This window comes from Lates calcarifer, linkage group LG20 (genome assembly GCF_001640805.2).
Source record: "Lates calcarifer isolate ASB-BC8 linkage group LG20, TLL_Latcal_v3, whole genome shotgun sequence".
NCBI classification, from domain to species: Eukaryota; Metazoa; Chordata; class Actinopteri; family Centropomidae; genus Lates; species Lates calcarifer.
The window spans coordinates 18,494,232-18,515,366 of record NC_066852.1 but is presented as its reverse complement, the minus strand read 5'-3'; the positions used below and the strand labels follow the sequence as shown (position 1 = coordinate 18,515,366).

Sequence of the window (21,135 nt, the reverse complement as noted above, 5' to 3'; positions counted from 1 at the left end):
CTTCTATAGCAAATAATTGCTACTGCAGGCAGTTTCTCTGGATCCATGAAGTTCTAAGCATCTGAGAACCAGGAAGGTTTTATAGTTGAACAGATGCATAGAGGGCTTCAAAGTCTGTTTTTAGCTTCAGTGTTTGAAAATCTTTTTACCACGTGGCATGACAGTAACTACATTTTTCATTGTACCACTTCAAACACTCACTAATTCTATTATTAACGATGTACTTGAATTACATAAACAATAAAGCAAACACAGCATTTCAGTAAGTTCTCATGTAAAAATGCTACACATTTTTCACCTCCAGCCTCTCAAATGTGATAATTTGCTTTTTTTCTGTGAGATACTTTAGAGTTGAATATTACGGTTCTGGTCTATCAGAGCCAAAGCAAGCAAGTTGAAGATGCCATTGTCTTTTTTTTTTTGTTCTTCTTCTTTTTTGTTGTTGTTTGTTGTTTGGCCTGCTATGTAATTAACATGGTCACAAATTGCCCTAAATAAAAGCACATTATGGAAAACCTTATTACAACAAAACCTTTTTCCCAATTTTGATCATTTCAGTTTTGCTGAGTGAAAATTAAACTCAGCAGAGATTTGTTATCATATTCTAAATTTATTCTTAATAAACACTGATTTGAAGACAGTTATTTTCTTGAGTTACTTTAAAATGTACAAATTAGTGAAGACCATTAGAGGAGGGACTCTTACTCAGCATTAAAAAAGGTTAAATGTATGGGAGCCCTCACTTTCTTTCTGACATGATAACATATTAGACAGTTATGAAAGCAGTGGGCTACCATTCTAGGTACGCAATTAGCACCATTAAAATTACCAGGAAAACATTATATAGCATGAAAAGTCTACTTTTTCCAATTATGTAAATTTCCCTTTGTTGGGTAGGAGAGCATTCTTCCTTCCACCTCACTGTCAGAGAATGGCAGGGGAAAGGATACACTTAAGAGGCGATTTGCTCATTATGCAGAGGAAATGACATTTCCATAGTGAGCACTGGTTGCATTTTCGTACCTGAGAGCTATTTCCATCTGTTCCCCTCAGGGATGGAAATACTATCAGGTCAGTACAACTTAAGTTTGAGCTGCTGGAATCATTTCTCATGCACATGCACATTTAAGTCACCTATGGGACTATTTGATTTATTATAACGTATCTGTTCAAAAGGCAGATTTCGCTTTCAGCAGAGTTAACATCTGCGCCACAAAATTTTAATAATTATTAAAAAAAAAAACACACAAGAGCCTAAGAGTCAAAGCACTATTAAAAATAAATAACATTCATTTATTTTAAACTAAAAAATCCAAAGTTGAGATCAGCAAAGGCAATCTGTTTTTACTCTTAAAATTTGTCTTACTGCCAAACCTGCAAATGCATAATGTAGAAGCCAGATAGCACTTGCACTTATCTGATTATGTAAATCGGACAGTATTTCATTCTGATCTTTGGCTTTGCATGATCTCTAGGCCAGTGACTGTGGCTTTGCTGGGACTCAATGCCAGGCACCAGACTGACAAGGAATCCATGATGTGTTGACATGGTCGTTATGACAACTGCATATTGACATTATTCAGCCATTTGTGGCTTTTAGCTTCTTACTAGTGACCGGCACTGTGAAAATCCTCAGTGTGGTCTTTGAAATACCCTATACATGCAGAGTTTATGATGTTTTTTGAGGTTTGTGTCCAAACATTCACTGTTCCTCTTAGATTCTCATCCAGGCTGCACCAGTTAGGGAGCACAATGCGCACAGAAGCATTTGATGTTACCTTCAGTTTTGCATATTTTCCACTGCCTACAGTGTTTTGGTTAGGAGCTGCGTGCATGCATGAGTTTGTGTTTACCCAGCGTCTCCTAAGGGTCCTTGTTGGGGTCCCACGCAGTAAATTTTAATGAAGTTTTAATGCCCTGTGCAGCTTGTTTTAGCAGAGAACAGGATAAAGGAGAGGCTAAGATAAATAACGACAATCAGACAGATGTTTGAATGTGCATAACCAGCTGCTCACATCACCAGCTGTCGAGATGGCACATATATAAATGTCTCTAGATCGAAATTCTGATGGTTATGCAAGGTTTTCAGTACAGTTATAATTTTTTTTTTACTCTATTGAAGGTAACACAAAAAGATAAATACTCTAGACCACTTTCACATGTATAATGTTGTGAAGGGTTCCAGCTGCAAATAACATTTCCAAATGAATTCATGTTGTGTCACTCATTAACAATGTTTTCTTTTTTAATTTTAGTTAAGTCACAATCCTGCTTTTGCCAGCTAACTTGCACACTGATGTCTCTTGGTGCCTGTGTTTGTGTTTTTGTTTGTTTGTGTGCGTGTGTAGTACCGAAAGACGGTCTGAAAAGTCAGGCAGTGTTTGACGAGATCAGGATGACCTACATCAAGGAGCTGGGAAAAGCCATCGTCAAGAGAGAGGAGAACGCTAGTCAAAACTGGCAGCGCTTCTATCAGCTAACTAAGCTACTGGACTCCATGCAGGAGGTTAGTGAAACACACACCAATACAGTATACGTTATAATTATTTATGTTTTTACTCTTCTTTTACTATGTTTTTGCGTTGTCTGTCTCTCTGTCCATTTATTCCATTCTCACGAATGTGATATCTCATTAACGCATCGAGGGAATGTCTTGAAATTTGGTACAACCATTCACTTGGACTAAAGGATGAGCCGATTAGACTTTGGTGGTCAAAGGTCAAAGTCACTGTGACCTCACAAAACACATGTTTGGCCTGCTTTGTGGAAATTTCTTCACATTTTGCACAAACATTTACTTGGACTCGAAGATTAATTTATAAAATTTGATTGTCACAGGTCAAAGGTCAAGGTCACTGTGACCACACATAAGACTGTTTTGACCATAACTAAAGACTTTTACACTCTGCAACTGGACTAGTTGATGGAGGTATACAACCTTGAGGTGGTAATTCTAGTTATTATATCTAGTCTGTAAGGTGTTTTTTTTTGTGTACTACAGCTTCCTTTTATGTCTTTTTTCTTTCTAGCCAGGCTTTTTCTTTCATATCATGTGGTTTAAGTGCATCAGTAAGTAGGTGTTCTGCTGAGTTCCCCCGCACCATACTGATTAGTGTAAAACCCTACAGAATGCACACACAGATCCCACTAAGTGCGTTATATTCCTATCAGACCCCTCCTCTGCCTTTCTATAAAGCCTTGTATATGAACACGAGAATGATTTAAAGACAATACTAGATAGATTTTTTTTAAGGCTTTTCAATATCTATAATCTATCAATATTAGATTCTCACTAATGTATCTGTGTTTCCTCCAGATGGTCGAGGGTCTTCTCCAGATCTGTTTCTACACCTTTGTGAATAAAACCCTCAGTGTGGAATTCCCTGAGATGCTGGCAGAGATCATCACCAACCAGATACCAAAATTCAAAGACGGGAGCGTCAAGCCTCTGCTGTTTCATCAGAAATGACTGCCTTAAACTGTGAAGCAATGCCTTAAATCCAGCCCTGTCCATGTACCTTTCCGGGGCCCCCAAGATTTCACCCCGAGCCCTAAGCCTTTGCTTGACCTGCCTCCCCTCCATCACTTTGATTCAAAATCCTTCAGTTTTTCCTGGGCCCCCTTTCTAAGAATTCTGCCACGCCCCTCCAGGCCTCAGCCATTGAGCCTAATCTCAGAGCACAATACCTGTGGCCTCATGCCTCCTAATCCGGTTTTGGCCAAACTGCAGTAGGACACCCTACCACTGACCTGTAGCCCTTCCTCTTGGTTAATCAAGAAGACTTTGGCCTTGATGGGGAAATGTTACGGCTCTGAATGTCTTGTGGGCAGGCTGCGTTTTGGTGATCTACTCCCCCCAACCCCCCTCCCACATCTTTCCTGCCTCCAGTGTTTTACGGCTGTTTTCACTGACAAGCCAACACCTAGATCCACCTTTTCGTCCTTCAACATGACACCTAACATACTGTCCAGCTGGATTAGCAGCCTGTTGAAGCTTGCCCCCAAGTTCTGTTCCTCAGCTCACCTTCCCAGCTTGTCTCTATTTGCCCTTCCCAGCTCCACTGCGCAGAGAATGTAGTGAGTATTCACTTGTTGTGGTTTCCCAGAGAACTGTTGGCGATGAAGGGGATAAACAAAAACACAGAAAAATTAGAAACATATTCTGGCATGAGAGAATCTTTTTTTTTTTGCTGGACCTAAGGACAGTGAGGATGAACTGTTTTCAGCTGTGAATCAGTTATCTTTTCTGAAATGAAACAAATCAGATTTATATACCCAACCAATGGAAGAAAAAAAAAAAAATATTCTCAATTTGTTTTATGCAGGCACGCATCTCTAATCACACATGCAAAAGTCATGCTTACACGCATAAACATATAAAGAATACACAGACATGCATTCACACAGCAAAATGTTTACACAGGATGTATCTGAAGGGAAAACCAGTGCCTTTTAGCTTTTAAAGCTCTTCATAGCCATCCTCTCTAAACCGTTGTGTTTCTTTGCATAAGAATGTAACCTTGACATCCTTCCACATATTTTGTCTGCTTTAGTTTTTCCACGCTGGCAATATCTGTTTTCTTTCCAAACCGCCATTTCAGTGTTTTTAATGTGGGCAGCTCTCTCTGTTCTGATCCCCATAAGGAAGACAGCCTATGATACAGTTTGGAAAAGTGTAGTGCCGCATGACATGGTAAGATCCTAATATTTTCTTTCAAACACTTGAAGAGTTTGAGAATCACATCAAATACACAGGAAAAGTATCACAAAATGTTGTGAAAATCCCAAACATTTTACATATTTTTTCCCCATGTGAAGTATATTTGATAAATATAGTGCATCTCCCAATTAGGATTACAGTGTTTAAAGTTATAGAACCCAGATTATATCAACAAATCAAATAAAATGTTGAATAGACATCCAAATACTATCTCTAAATATCTTCAACAAATTTGTGAGAGGCTGCAAACAGCTTTCTGCTAAATGTACACCACTGGAATTTAAATAAGATATACCTTATGTTTTGTTAAATTTAGGGGCAGTTTTGCTGACTTTAACATTCCAAGATTTTTACATCTTGGAATAATCAGTGAGTTGTTAATTGGAATTAAATATGTTTACAAATTTATTCAGATGCAATCGCACAAATGACTTTTTTTAGTACTGAGCTGCATTTGAAAAGTACACATCCAAGGTGTTAAAAGTCTAAGGTGTCTGTGTGTCGATAAATAGCCATAAGTCAAAACCGTCCTTATATTGCCAGCTGCATTCATACTGCAGTTCTAGTTCTAGTAAAATGGTTTCATACGACTTAATTTTAAAATATGCTTTCATGGAGCATCAGTTGGGATGACTAACCTGACCAGACTGCCTGTTACCATCTCAGAAATCACAGCAAGGTCAAATAGGAATGGAAAGAATTCCTGGTGAGTGTTGTAACCTAACAGGAGTACTAGTTAAAAAGTTTTAAACAATTCTCAAGCCTCTAAATAGTTAGAAGATTACTAATTGATTCTCCAGAAATGATGTACTTCACCAGCTAGTACTCCTGATAGGTAAAGAAAAAACATATTATTGTTTGTGACGAAAGTATTGCATTTTAGATGAAACATACCCTTTAATCAGCTTCATCTCACGAGTGTTTGCACAAACAGGAACTGGGGTTATTATTAAGTTGTTGAGCTAAACACGGCAGAAAAGGTAAATGAAAATATATACACATATATATATTTTGTATATGAGATGTTAAAAATTGAGACACCCATAACCCATAACCTATGTTCTCAGCACAAGATTTCAGTGAAAGTTGAAATATTTTTGGAAGAAGATGCAGTTTGGTAAGAAAAAAAAAAAAAAAAAAGAAATAATAATAAGAAGAATTTGTGAATTAAAGCTCAGGCTATGAGAGACTACATCACCTGGATGTGTTCCACTAGTGCCAAATCTAATAGCAAGTTATTTTTTTATTTTTTTTTTATTTTTTTTCCTGGAGATGTGAAAGAGTGATAATTAAGTTGTGATTTGACATTACCTGGTTCTTGTAACTTTGCTTAAGGGTGCTCATTTGTGAGAAAGATCTTAGTTCTGTGTCACACCTACACCAGCTTAAAAGTACTGATTGTTATCATCCAAGTAAGAGTATATATACTTTTTTTTTTTTTGAGATGCACAAAATGTTGTATTTTTGAAATTGCAAAGTAAGCAGTACTTTCTACTGCTGTCAAACAGGTGGTGATCAGCATTTTGGTACATTTCTAATGTGAAAATATGATTGTACCAGCTTATGCGATAGCCAAAGGAAGATACATTAACATTGCAGTTGTACATTGGCTTCTGCCAAAAGCATAGACACAATGCTCCCCTCCCCCTCATAACGGAAGCAGTTCTATTTTCCTCATTGTTTCTTGTAACTGCCAGGCCTCTCTGCCTAAAATGTCGACCATATAGATTTTCAGCAGTACTCTGAATGGTACTTGTCCTTCCACATCGCATAACTCTGAATGGCAGTTAATAGACCAGGTAGCGGGTTGCCATAGAGACCAGTCATTTATGTGTTACTTACAGCTAACAGCACAGCAGGCTCTGGACGCATACAAGCCACTATTCAATAAGAGCCATCATGTTTTTAAAATTAGCCATTCTGCCAAAGGATGGCCACTTGCAGCAGGGTTGTTTCATGTATAGTAGGCTTTCAGCTTCACCTGCTAACTTGGTCTCATGGCCTTGGGCTTTAAAGAACATGGGGTTGATGCTACTCATGTCTCTGTAGATTATTCTGGGGAAGATATGACTAAACTGTCTAGTTGTTTGGGTAACTTTGCATACAGTATTAACAATTGTTTCCAGGTGGTGGTGCTTCAGAAAACCAGCTTTAAAGTGTAGATGTAACCATATCCCTGCTCATTTCTAAATGGCCATAGATGTATATAGCAGCGCCAACATATCCCGTGCAACGTAATCAGTGTCTATTATTACAAGATATTTTTACATAGACATAACCTCTATACTCCTATACAGTTTCTCTTTTACCTTTCAGCTTCATGTTCAATTAAAGGCCTTGTGAAAGGGAGACAGAGAGCCATAGAAATAAGATTTCAAATCAGGAAATAGATGAACCCTTAACAAATATAAATGCTTTTGGAGATTAATCTGTTGTAAACAAAAAAACAAAAAAACAAAAAAAAGCAAAAAAAAAAAAAGGACAATATTTTCTGCAATTTTGAATACATCAGCTTGATCCTCTTTGATATGATAATTTTACTCAATCCTTTTTGTACATTGAACGAGTCAAGAAAGTAAATATTTTTCTGTTTGTTGGTTTGTGTTTGATTAAAGGTAGATGTGTTGAATTCATTAGGAAGTGTTAAACATGTTTGTCTTGTGAAGTAAATGTAAATTTTACGAGTCAATGGGAAAGTCTACACGAGCGCTCACTGTGTTTTAAAGTTATAAGAAAACGAGGGAGAGGGCGGGAGGGAAGGATGGAAGGTGAGGCGAACTGGGGGAGGTTTTGTGTTATATAAGAGTGACCAAAGCAGAGGAGAAAAAAAAAGATTTAACAAACAAAAAGAAGTATTCAAGTAGTTACATTTTAAGTAGCACTTACTATCCAACTTGTAGTACTTCTTATTTTATTTGAAAGGTATCTTTTGTAAAGGTCAAGGCTTTGGATCCCATGTATATTGCTGTTAGGATTTACTGGTCACTTTAAAATAGAAAACAAAACAAACAAAAAAAAGTTGAATCTCCGCGTGAAAGTAAATCTGCCAGAGCCTGATGGAATTGCACTACCCTCCTACTGGTTGATAAAGTCTATTTTGTATAAAATACATGCAAATATTATCTTTAAAGATTAAGGGCAGATCATGTTTCACTGGTATATATGGCTATGGCTTTCATTGAAGTCTGTTATGTTCGTATTTCAGTTATGTAAATGTAATCCAATGTAAAAAAACAAACAAAAAATCTAAAATGTTTGTTAAAAAAACAAAAAAAAACAATAGTTTGTATTACTTCTGTATTACACCTCCTCTGTAGTCAGTGTCGATATTTTCACCTATTTGATTAAATGTTGAATTAAGTTATCTGTGTTGTTCTTTGACATTGGATTTAGCATCCTGTTGGTAACATCTTGGTTGATGATTTTGTCATCACTGGTTAAAAGTGGAAATTCGGAAGAACTGATTTCTCTTTAGTTCAAACATCTTACACAATAAAGTTTTCTGTTTTTCAATGCTCAGCTCCAGTGTTTTTTCTTTTTTCTTGTCTTTTTTTTTTTTTTTTTTTGATCTGATTACCTGGACATTTGGAACTAGGTTGTAAATCATTTCACAAGTTAGCATGCTAACCAGCTAGCCTCAGCAGTAATAACAACATATATGTAATAACTATCAGTTATTAAATACTCTCAGTAGGTACTTCTTCAGGACAGTCTGGACACTGTTGTACAGTTATTACAGTTATTACATAGTTGCTACATTGCTAGTTGCTATGTAACATAGGGTTACAGTTAGTTATTATTATATTATTACATAGTGGTTAGGGTTAGGGTTAGTTATTACTATATTATTACATAGTTATTACATAGTTGTTAGGGTTAGTTATTAGTATATTATTACATAGTTATCACATAGTTGTTAGGGTTAGTTATTACTATATTATTACATAGTTATTACATAGTGGTTAGGGTTAGGGTTAGTTATTACTATATTATTACATATTGGTTAGGGTTAGTTATTACTATATTATTACATAGTTATTACATAGTGGTTAGGGTTAGTTATTACTATATTATTATATAGTTATTACATAGTGGTTAGGGTTAGAGTTAGGGTTACTTATTACTATATTATTACATAGTTATTACATATTGGTTAGGGTTAGTTATTACTATATTATTACATAGTTATTACATAGTGGTTAGGGTTAGTTATTACTATATTATTACATAGTGGTTAGGGTTAGGGTTAGGGTTAGTTATTACTATATTATTACATAGTTATTACATAGTGGTTAGGGTTAGTTATTACTATATTATTACATAGTTATTACATAGTGGTTAGGGTTAGGGTTAGGGTTAGGGTTAGTTATTACTATATTATTACATAGTTATTACATATTGGTTAGGGTTAGTTATTACTATATTATTACATAGTTATTACAAAGTGGTTAGGGTTAGGGTTAGTTATTACTATATTATTACATAGTTATTACATAGTGGTTAGGGTTAGGGTTAGTGTTAGTTATTACTATATTATTACATATTGGTTAGGGTTAGTTATTACTATATTATTACATAGTTATTACATAGTGGTTAGGGTTAGTTATTACTATATTATTACATAGTTATTACATAGTGGTTAGGGTTAGTTATTACTATATTATTACATATTGGTTAGGGTTAGTTATTACTATATTATTACATAGTTATTACATAGTGGTTAGGGTTAGTTATTACTATATTATTACATAGTTATTACATATTGGTTAGGGTTAGTTATTACTATATTATTACATAGTTATTACATAATGGTTAGGGTTAGTTATTACTATATTATTACATGGTTATTACATAGTGGTGAGGGTTAGGGTTAGTTATCACTATATAATTACATAGTTATCAAATTGTTGTTAGGGACAGTTATTGTTATTACATAATTATTACATAGTGGTCAGGGTCAGTTATTGCTACGTTACATGGTTATTACATAGTTAGGGTTGGTTATAATTATATTATTACATGGTTAGTACATAGTTGTTATATTATTCCTATGTTATTACATTTGTTACGTAGTTGTTATTGGGCTGTTATCACACTTACTACATAGTTCTTCTGTTGCTATTATTACATAGTATTGTCTGCAAATGGGTTAGGGGTTAGGGTTAGGGTTAGCTGAGCTGTCATTATTAGTAACCCCTGTGCTTTTCCTATAATTACATATCAAAATGTCTGCTGTGAAAAAGATCAGTTTAACTTGCTTCAAGTCATGCCATCGGATGATGGTCTCAAGCAACTGACTCCAGAGAAACTTGGGAAATTAAGAAAAATTCAGTGTGCCACTATCCAGAACTTGTAAGTCTCACATTATAATAGTGTCTTTTCTATATGCTGAAAGTCTGTATCGAAAGACTTACGGTATATAGAACAAGTACATGAACTCAACAAGTGTTTTTTTTTTTTTTTTTTACCTTGTGCGTGCATGTCCTACCAGACCATGGTGAGCAGGGGGTGGCTGGAGTTCTAACCCTAACCACTCCCAGCAAGAAGCCACACTCAGCAGCAAAGAAAACTTAGAAAAGGCTATTTTAAAATTGTGCAGTTTGGATCAACAAATGTACCAGGAGTTCTAATACAACTGTAATTATATGTATGTGATCCAGACAGTGTTGGTGCTGGTTCATACAAAAACAGTGTGGGTGAAATTAATTTCCACATCCTTACATAATAGCTTGTGTCAGAAGTTCGGTGATGTAATGATTATTTGTAGGTTGTGCTCAGCTAATATGATAGCCTGAAAGCTTAGGTCAGAATTACCAATGTGGTTTAAAATTGGTAAATATCATCCAGCTGTGAGCTAATCCATTTCTTGCAGTGATTCTATTAAAAGCACTTAACTTTGGTCCAAAATGTTACTATTGTTGATGCCTGTGCTACTTCTTAAACACTACAGTTGCGTTATAAAATACAGAGGAAGTACTGCAACATGTGTTAATACTGCCACAGTATAAATATTCAGACAAGGCGCTAAATCAGAAAGAACAATCAAAGCTGCAGTTGTTCAACATTTATCTTTAATTCTGCACATGCTTGTCAAATCACCAAAACATCTGAAGGAATATTTAAGGCTGTAGATAGACTTAAATGATACAAAAATCTGGGCAACAAAGAAGGAATTAAGTTAGTATGCTAAAAATACAAAATATAAAATTTCATACTTAAAAAATGTTTACCTTATCAAATGTTGTGTATTTATTTACAATGTCAATAAAACACTTCAAAAAGAAGGATTGCGCCTTTAAGAAAGTCTCATAAATAAGAAGTTTAGATATGAACAAAGTAGTCTTGTTTCACATTTTTTTTTTACTCTTCCATTTGATTTTCATGTTAAAATGCTATAATATTCTCTCAATATTCTGTCCTAAAAGAAAAACGGTTGATACAGACTTCACCAAGTGGTTCAAGGAAAAAATTCAGCTTTGATTAATGAAACAAGGACATTCATTGGAGCCCCAGAGCAGACCAGCTTTCACATGTGTATCTGAACAATTCTGAAAAATTAATGACTTCTCTTTTCTTCATGTCTGAGCTTCTCTGAAAAACATCTTAATTTCATTTTCTCATGAATGAGTATCTGTCTCAAATGTAAATGTCCATTTCAGACAATTACATTATTATCACTGTTTTTGTTATTCTACATAAAAACAGAAAAAGGATCCTTATGGTGCATGTTAACATACACAGTATAACCATGTCATATTTTGACTTCCAAATGACTAAAGTTGTTTGCTTACAACATGCGGCTGAAGAGGAGAGCATCTACAATAAAGAAACAGATTGAATCCATATGATAAAATAAAATACCCACACTTAAAATATATATATAAGCTCAATCATATGTATGTATTTCTGAAATGAGGTTGAAACACCAGTACACTGTGATGGGGAAAATCAAAACATTCTGTTTGATGAAAATTCCCCAAATGGACTGAAATAGTGCTTGAGTGACTTGACACTATATACGGTACAGGATCCAGTTATTTCCAACAATTAAAAAATGTCTGAGCTGGGCAAGCAGAGTGAGGCCTCACAGCTCGGCTTGCTTGAACCAGCAGGAATCAGCTGTTCCTCCTATGCTGCACTGTAAGCCACTGATCAGCTTGTGGAGTTGTTTTAAAAAATTTCACATTTTTTGTGAGGGCTCTGCAGGGAGAGGCATTATAAAAAAGGAGAAAGCCAAAGCTGACCTTTGGAGAACTGTTTTCCCGGTAACCTCACCCTGTGCTGATCTGCCCTGGGGCTCCGGCCGCTGAAGTGGAGCTCTGAAACATTAGCCAGGTTGAGTCTTGTCCTGGGGAATTACTGGACTGCCACAGAAAGTGTTAAAAAACACATTTTGGGAGCCATTCAGCCAAACCCAATCATTTAAATCTGTTCTAAAAGCTCCACTCCTCCAATGGGATTAGCAATCATGCAAATACCACACAGAGAAGGTGAACTCGCAAGTCCAAAGTAGGAGGCCGCTTGCTTTTTTGTGTTCAGTGTCATCATCTCCACCATCTCTACAGACACTTTTTATTTCTAGCTGAAGGAGATGCTGAATCAGTGGGGCAGTGCAGCTCAAAATAACAAAGGGTTGAAAAATCACAAGCCTCACAGCTCAGAAATATCAACTCATCTACCCAGGTGACCCCGCCCCCCCCAACACACACTCACACACATTTCTCTCTCTCACACACACACACACACACACACATTCCAGGTTCATTACCACATCATCTTCAACAGGACTTGGGAAGCCATCCACACGAATCCAATAACAGCCGGAACCACACAGGGATTTGAAACTTTTTTTTCCTTTTTTCCAGTGCAATTCATGGGCCTCTTCCCAGTCTGCTCTGCTTTGTTTCTGCATCATATCTGTTTCATATGGTTCTGCTTGGTCCAGTTTCAGTTCTAGTTGAGACGAGTCGAGTGGCCTCATCAACAAGTCCAGTCCAGTAGGAGTATATGATCTAACAAAGTCTGTTCAGTCTTGTGCGGTCAAATCTATTTAATCTAAGTCCAGTTTGATCATCTCTAGTTCAGTATTGTCCAGTTCAGGTCTTTTTTCCCCCCAGCCCTGGACTATAAAAACTCCACATAGTTTTCTGGTATCAGTCCTGTTCGACCATCCAGAGTACCTTCCAGCCAACCCGGCTCCCTGGAGGCATGAACTGAAAAGAGAGAGAAAGAAACACTGCATTTTTTTAAACATCTCAAGATGGAGGCAAAAATGTCCACAAATGTAAGGCATTTTAATATCTACACAAGCATATGTGCAAATAGTGAGAGGAAGAGGGGAGGAAAGGGGGTTAAGAGACAGATGCAAATAACTGAGAACAGTTCTGTTTTTCATATGTAAATATTTTGAGCAGCAACATCACACACTAATAGCCGCTAATAAGTGAGCATGAAATATCTACCAGGGTGAAAGATTTCAAAATCCAGACAGGGGTGTTTCCTACAATTTTCATTAAATGACATTTTGTAAAAGGTATAAAAATTGATTATGGGCATACGGATGGTTTGTTGTTGAGGGATCTAATTAATTAATTCCATCATATTACATTTGTCAGGTAATCATTAATTTCTGTTATCCTTACCACCTAGACAGTCTTTAGACAATTGTGGTGCTACTTTTGGATTTTGGCTTATAGACTGTGCAGCCTAACAGTGAAATGTAACATAAGTCAGCCACATAGGTTTAATGCAGTTTGTTTTGAATTTTAACAGTACTGCATTATCTTTGACATTCCTTAAATTGGTATTAACAGCCTCATAAAGTTGATATTGAAAACTTTTTGAGAAATAATTGCCAACATTAGCATTTATTTGCAGACACGATAATGGGCACCTGAAAAATGCCATCCATTAGCAATACCGCTTATCCTGTGAGGGTCATGTGGAGCTGAAGCCAATCCTAGCTGACTCTGGGTGAGAGGCGGAGTACACCCTGGACAGGTCACCAGTCTAATCATGGGGCATTTACGCTCACACTCACACCTATGGGCAATTTAGAGTTGCCAATAAACCTAACCTTCATGTCACTGGACTGTAGGAGGAAGCCAGAGTACCTGGAGGAAACCCATGCAGGCACAGGGAAAACATAAGAATGTTAAGTCCAACATTCACTCCACTTTTTAGCTTTGTTTTGGTCTCCACTAACTGCGCCAGCTCCACCAATATTTTCTGTTTAGCTGCTAAATACTCCACTATGTTCACCAGCCAGTTACCAACTTTGTGTTGTTGGCCTAATACCTAAACAAAATGGAATGATTCTGAGGGAGGAGGTTTAGTGAATTAATTGTGTATTGCTGTCATTTCCTTGCTACAGTATGTTGTCGTGTTCCAGTCAAAGATCCACTAACCACAAAGTCCTCTGGACTCTGTAGGGAATCTAACTTGCAAACCATGCTGCCTCAGATTACATCAAAGAGAGGAACCAAATGTGAACTGAACATGAGACAGTGCACAAAGTTTTCATCTGTGTTTGATCTTCAGTGATATGAAAAAAAAACCCTCTATTTTAGATTTTGGCTTGTGCAACAACATATGAATCTAAATTGTGGCAACACTGTATATAACACAAAAACATTTATATATTGTATTTAAACATTGTTTTTATGACTGTAAAAAGTGTTGTGAGGCTGCGGTATGAGCTCTGTGGGGATAGCTGGGATGCTCCGTCCTAGGCTAGCCACGAGTAGACAGGGGTGTTGGGATACCACAGTGGGGATTACATGTCCCCAAGGTCACATTTTAACCCAAAGGGCTCCGATGACACTGCTCCGCATTACATAACTCTCAATGGTCTTTACACTGCTAACTCTATTTAGGGAGTCTGAGAGACCATGTGTCAGCTGGCATGACCAAAAAAGTGAATCCCTACAGTATTTAAAACGTACCATAATAGTAGTTCAGTTCAGTTGTTACTCTGCCTGATAACACGTATTAGCAGCACAAGTACTGCTTAAGTAGTTTTACTGTCCTCACATTTGTGCCACTCTGGTCTTTATTAGAGAAGTTTAGAGGAAGAGTGTGGAGAGATTAACATGATTTACAGTTTTGGGAACTCAAGGTTGGAGTGGCTGAAATTAGGCGCAAGAGAACCCCAGAGAGGAGAGTCTGATGAGATTCCTAAGGTTAGGGGGAGGTGGAAAGAAAAATAAAGCGAAAAAAGAAAGGAAGCCGTTGAAAAATAGAAATAATATTATCAATACTTTCCTGTCCTATCCTTTGTGTGCTTGTTTAGGTTTTTCTTTCATATATACATATTGTTTGTTTTTACCCAAAACAAAGCAAATGATTCCTTCATCTGAAAGATATTAAGTTCTAGCCTGCGTGCAAAAGCAATGCATTGCACTTGACTGCATCTGTTACAGTCTAGTCTGCTTGCCAACTTCTAATATTCTTGGGTGAAGTATGCAATAAAAGCAAGTGCACATTCAAGCTTATTTTGATGCCAGGTGCTGGATAAAAATACACTTAACAGATGGAAAAATACATCACTCCCTATGGATTCAGGATGCCAGTAATTGACAGCATGATACCTATTAAAAAGCTTCTTCAAACAAACACTCCAGTGCGCCATCCTCTTTCATCTAGCATGATCACCACTTATTATTAAAGGAAAAACATTGGGAAGAAATGACAAGGAACCATTAAATTCCAATACTGAAATGGCAGTCAAGGGAAAATGGTGTTAACAGAATCTCAGCTATAACTTTTTTCGGGCCAAAACCATTGACCGGTTTGGATAACTTTGAGCATACTTTAATTTCAATCCCAACAATGAAATCCGACACCATGACCACATAAATTATGTCCAGCAAATTCCCAAGGCTGACTTTTTGTTTCAACAGTAATTGTTTGTTTTTATACAAACACCAACCCACATTCTTTTCTTTTTCCTTTCCGCTGGCATGTCCAGAGCCTGACTCACCGTTCTCGAAGATGGTTCCAGCGATGAAGGACAGCTCCGAGTCATGCTCTGCCTTGCAGGCATACAGCGCTCGAGCCTTCCTGCCCGCAATACTGGAGATGTGAAGACAGTTAGAAAAATGTTAAACAATGCTTTAATCAGACACCTCAGACTAGACCTAAAATAACACCTTAAGTTACACAAGCCACAGACAGGTCATTACTTTATACAGACTGTTTTATGACAAGTAAGTAAGTACCAAATGGCTTCATTCACACGTGATAATGGGTGTTTACTAGTGGAAGTCAAACTTAAATGATATAATCCTCTTGGACTAATGTGGGTTTCATGTTCTCAATTTTTTGTTTTGTTTTTATTTTTTAAATTGGACACACATCTCTAATATATTTTATATCTGAAGTACAGATTTCTTCTCTTACAAGCCATTTTATATTCCTGTAACTTATACTGTATCAGGCAACAGAACCTGCTAACTGCCATGTAGAGGTCAGTGGTCGGAGAAAAGGCTGATGTAAAGCAGTGGCAAGGACACTTGAAGCTTGAAACATGAAGCACTGAAATGTAGTGATAGACACAGTTTGTCTGCCAAGGCTGAGTAAAATAACTGCATCTAAATAAGGTTCATTCTTAATCAAATTTAAATAGGCAGGCTTATATAACAATTACAATCAGTATAAAAATAGTTGGGCACACATTAAGATACTATACTGATCCCCCGAAGAGCAGTTTAGCTATTAAATTCCATCTTTTCATGGGGAAGGTCACAGGTCACGGTCCACTACATTGAAGTCTATAGGGAGGACATGCCTCACTGAAGGACACTGCAGCTGAGAAGATGCCTGCAGCAAGCTTTTTCTTAAATTATCATGCTGTTCCTCATGAATACAAGTTTAACAGTCACAACATCTGGCATTATGAATTTTAAAGAGCTACTTAAGTAAATATTAGCATATTAGCACACTGCTAACGGCATTCAAACGATTTACTCAGTAGCCCTTAATGAGTGCTTGATTCAAATTTCCCAGCACTACCACACCTGTAGAAGTGGAACGTGCTGTATAGGAGATCTAAAAATATACTGCTCTCATTAATTTTATTTCTTCTACTCTCACGTCAGTGTGCCATCTGCACACATTCACACACCTTTACACCTTAAGAGTTTTCTTATACAATTACAGTCTTCTGCTGCTTCACTGTGACATGTTGTGATTAAAATCATTACAAAAACAATGTGGACCAACCTGATAGGGGAGGAGTCACTGGAGGCGGAAGACGTCGGCTGAGGACTCGACGGGGCTGAGAACATTGGCCATGAGGGAGAGCGTGGTGAGGTGGGGCTGGGAGATGTTGCACTGATGGACACATAGACACAAAATGACACACTTGTAGTGTTTTACAGAAAGAAAAAAAAACACACATGTATACTTGTATACTATACAGCTCGGGACATTATCAGCTGTGACAAATGAGTGAAAATTAAGGACACATTTTTCTTACCTCGTTGGTATGCTGCTACGATTCTTTGGATTGAGCCTGCAAACCGAAAATCAAATAAACCAAGATTAAATCATCTGTCCTAATCAATGAGGCATACGGATAAGTACTACAACATTTCTGGACTTGTGAAAACAAAGGAGAGCTATTTTAACTAACCTAAACTGATACTAATTTAAACATTATGCCTCAAGAGAGATTATGTTACTGAAGGGTTTTCCCCTCTCACTGTCCTCTCACTGAGGTATACTTGCATTAGCTTTCCAACACACAAGGAACAAATGACATGTCCACAGAGCAGACCTCCCAGCTTGATGGGCAGAAAAAAAGAGGTACAAATGAAACCTAAAACACTTAGCTGCAAGGAGAAACTGACTCCTTAATAGCTCTCAACGGGTGATGTGAGTCTCTTAATGTGCTCCAGCTCTGACTAAAACAACAACCTTAATTGAAGGCTAATAGCCATGATGAAGAAAACGGTACATTCTGGGGAGTTTTCAAAGTCAAAACAAATGAACAATTTGGCTGTCTCCACCATGGATAAACTTGGCCCCGGCATGGTTCTGGTACTTGGTCAATATATGAACTACTTGGTACATTTTATGTTCTATAGATAGGGGAAACACATGTAATGCCATATCAACAGGACTAACCTCTTTACAGTCAAAAAGAACAGATTTGGCTCGTCCATCTACTGCAATTACACATAGTTGTAGTGAAACTCTTTCCAGTTTGGGGGAAGAGTGTGTATCTGCCGTAACCTAATTAAATTTCCAAGTGTTCAGCTGAGATGGTGCTATGAAATATGATTCAATCCTCTGTCTAAGCAAGCTGTTTGCTTTCATCAATCCATTTGTCATTCCATCCATCTAATCTGGAATAGCAAGATGCCAGTGAAGTGAAACTGTCAGCTGTCAACACACACACACACACACACACATCATATAAAGGCATGACCAAGTAACAAGCTTTGAGGTAATTTTACTTGAAAAGTATTTTTAGTGATTAACATGTACGTAGATTATTGCGCAGACAACACAAAACATTCTGACATAAACAAGGCCAGCAGATTCATGAGGAAACAGAACGCCCACCACTTTGCATTCATACTGCAGCACTGACAAAACTCAGCCAGGCTACTGTGCATCATGCCTGACTACATGAGTTTCAGGCTCAAAGAGATTTTCTGCTGCCTCTGCCTCTATTATGTCATTGCTCTGCCCCATAGGAACTAAAATAATACTGAAAAAGCCTTGAAAGGCTGGATTATACAAGGGAGGTGTTGCTTTGTTTGTCAATGTGCAGTACATTGTTTCATGCAGCCACTTGCCTGGTGCTAAAAAACCTCTAATGAGACAAAATTACACACATCATTTTCTATTAGAAATCTTGTCTGTAGACATTTCCGTTCATACAGTACATTGAACAGCACTGACTCCATTGTCTAAAGGCTTCAAAACTACTTCTGGGGCCCTTTTCTTCAGATCAACAAGTAGACTTAAGATGTGCAATCAGCAAGGATCCTATCTTTGAGCAGGTTTAACTGGTCAGTCTATTCAGTTTAAAATACACTCACTGCACTCAGACTGTCTGTACAATCACTGACATTTTGTTGAAAGAAGTGAGCTAAATGGTGCTATTAAAGCTAATAGTGCTGACGTTTATGCATGTAAAGGACTGGAACAAAAATGCTCTCCAGCAGCAAGCTGTGAGCGCAGGATTCCATCTTGATTCACAAATAGGAATAGCTAGAAAGTACTAAAACTTTCAGTGCTACATCCAATTATGGATCATTTCGCCTTTTCAATTTCAGACTGCTTCAATCATTACTTTAAAATCTAATGAATTCCTTAAGACTGAGTTTTGATGGAGAAATTTCGTTTGATGCGATTGTGCATCCAAGAATATATAACACAATATCTGTGTATCTGCACAGCTTCAATGAACTACTTGAACAGGCAGGTACAAAATGTGATATTGTGAAAACAAAGAATTTTTCTCTATATATTTCAAACAGCATGGTGAAATTTAGGTAGAAGAGTTAAACCACTTGGGTGAAACGGAACAAGCTGTAAACACAACACTTTCTCACAACACAACACATTCTCATCCTACAAAGTTGATATGACGAATGTGCTTGCCAACAGTTGCTTGTTTACATACAAGTATAGAGTAACATAAGCATTTAGTTGGGTGTCTGGCCATCCAATAAATGCCACTGCCAAATCAATATACACCCTTTCTAGCTCTGTTTTGTTCTCCACCAACTCCTGAGAAATATAAGCCAAAAGCTCAACTATGTTAACCAGTCTGGTGTCAACCTTGGCTGCTGTTCATGCAGCATTAAGCGGTTTATTAGAGCTTTTCACATCTGTTGCAGCTGCAATGAGAGCTGTGAGACTGAAGCAAAAACAATAAAGCTTTGGGCCATAAAACCAAAACAATGGTTTCTCACTATAAGCAAGTCATTTCAGACTACACATAGTCATTTAATCCTTTGTTACTATAAAAACATTTTACGGTTTATGACTTGAATTAATAAACACATATGATTAGCAGAGACAGAACATAACTACATTTTTCTGCCTGTGTCAGACAATTGTCTGTGATATAATGATTTGAAATATGGTTGCCATGGTGACACTGCTGTATCCTGAGGCGAGATTTGGAATAATCATGGTCTGTCTCTCTTTAGGAGCAAACGCATTATTTACTAAAATAACCACAGTACTGTCACTCGTTGGATAACACATAGACGACAAGTAATAAATGTATTTTCTTTGCAGATGCTACAAAGAGTCCATCTGAGGTTTCTAACAGCGTACTCCAGCAGATAATGCTGACTATACCTCTGCAATCAGATCACCTGTTGCCAAGTGACAAACATAGACAGAGGGATGGATTTGAAATAGATTTAAGGTGGGAAGTTCATTCTTGACCTCGGAAACAACAGTCTCTACACATGGTTGACTCGCACAATCAATTCTGGGTAACTCCATAATGATGGACAGCATTGACAGCATTTTGTTAATATTGAAAAGATTATTGACTGTAGAAAAGGACTTTGTAAAATGAATAGTTTGCTTTCAAATTCTCGATGATTCTAATATTTGTAACTGAGGGTTATGCAGATGAAGATCTGACTAAGATCCAAAGTAGGAAACAGAAGAGATCACATTATTGTTACATAGGCTGCAGAGCAAATAACTAACAGGACCATTACATACTATAAAGTATAAATGAGACATGGTAAACATGCTCAGTCAAGCTCATTCAAGACATTTTATTAATCTGGCTCTGACTATTGTAAGGGTCTTGTCTATTTTTCACCTTAATGGATTAATTTCCTTTCATTTCCTTTCATTTCAGTGGAAAACGCTGCAAAAAGTTTTGGTTATGTGCCTTATTTATTTATCAGACTGTCAGTTTGAGTAACTGTCTCAATGATCCACCTTCTCTCTCCATTTGTCAGTCACTGCTTGTCAATATGCTCTCTCTTATCTGCTTCCTCGGTTTCAATTTCTTTATATCCTGTGTAGCTGTCTTCTCACCCATTCATCTTCTCCCCCTCCCTCGAGTAGAACCGCTGGAAAAGATTTCCAGCTGACAATCAGGATATTTTCAACCATATAAACCAATGTTTTCTTTCCTGCGTTGAAGAGAGGGAATTTTCCTTGGTTAAGACTTCCTGTTCCTGCCCTACCTCCAGCATATAGCACAAGAATTAATAAAGATTGCGGATTACAATGTAAAGCAACTGGTGAATGAAGTCCCCCACATCACATCTAACAAGTGATCTAATTAAACTGATGTCTTGTCTCTCCCCTCTCCTCCTGACAGGCCATTCATTCGCTTTGTCATAGCACACCCACACACTCACTGCAGAATACACACTAGTAGAACGGCGCACACCTCCATCTTATTGAAAGTGAATGCAAAG

General features: G+C 37.2%; 2 protein-coding genes across 3 annotated transcripts in view; one reads left to right on the top strand and one right to left on the bottom strand.

The window, feature by feature from the left end:
* The window catches only part of LOC108893559 (glucocorticoid receptor), a 67,164-nt gene extending 58,925 nt beyond the window's left edge, over positions 1-8,239 (top strand). For both annotated transcript variants that reach the window (XM_018691680.2, XM_018691679.2), the window contains 2 exons: positions 2,349-2,506; positions 3,317-8,239. In XM_018691680.2, coding sequence (XP_018547196.1) covers positions 2,349-2,506; positions 3,317-3,469 — 311 coding nt within the window. In that variant the 3' untranslated portion in view covers positions 3,470-8,239. The remainder of the gene's footprint in view (positions 1-2,348; positions 2,507-3,316) is intronic.
* A 2,530-nt stretch (positions 8,240-10,769) lies between these two features.
* Positions 10,770-21,135, bottom strand: part of LOC108893483 (rho GTPase-activating protein 26) — an 85,628-nt gene continuing 75,262 nt past the window's right edge. Inside the window, exons 21-24 of the mRNA XM_018691552.2 lie at positions 17,199-17,234; positions 16,943-17,053; positions 15,702-15,793; positions 10,770-12,933 (exon numbers count right to left, since the gene is read on the bottom strand). Of these exons, the coding sequence (XP_018547068.1) occupies positions 12,845-12,933; positions 15,702-15,793; positions 16,943-17,053; positions 17,199-17,234 (328 nt within the window). The 3' untranslated portion in view covers positions 10,770-12,844. The remainder of the gene's footprint in view (positions 12,934-15,701; positions 15,794-16,942; positions 17,054-17,198; positions 17,235-21,135) is intronic.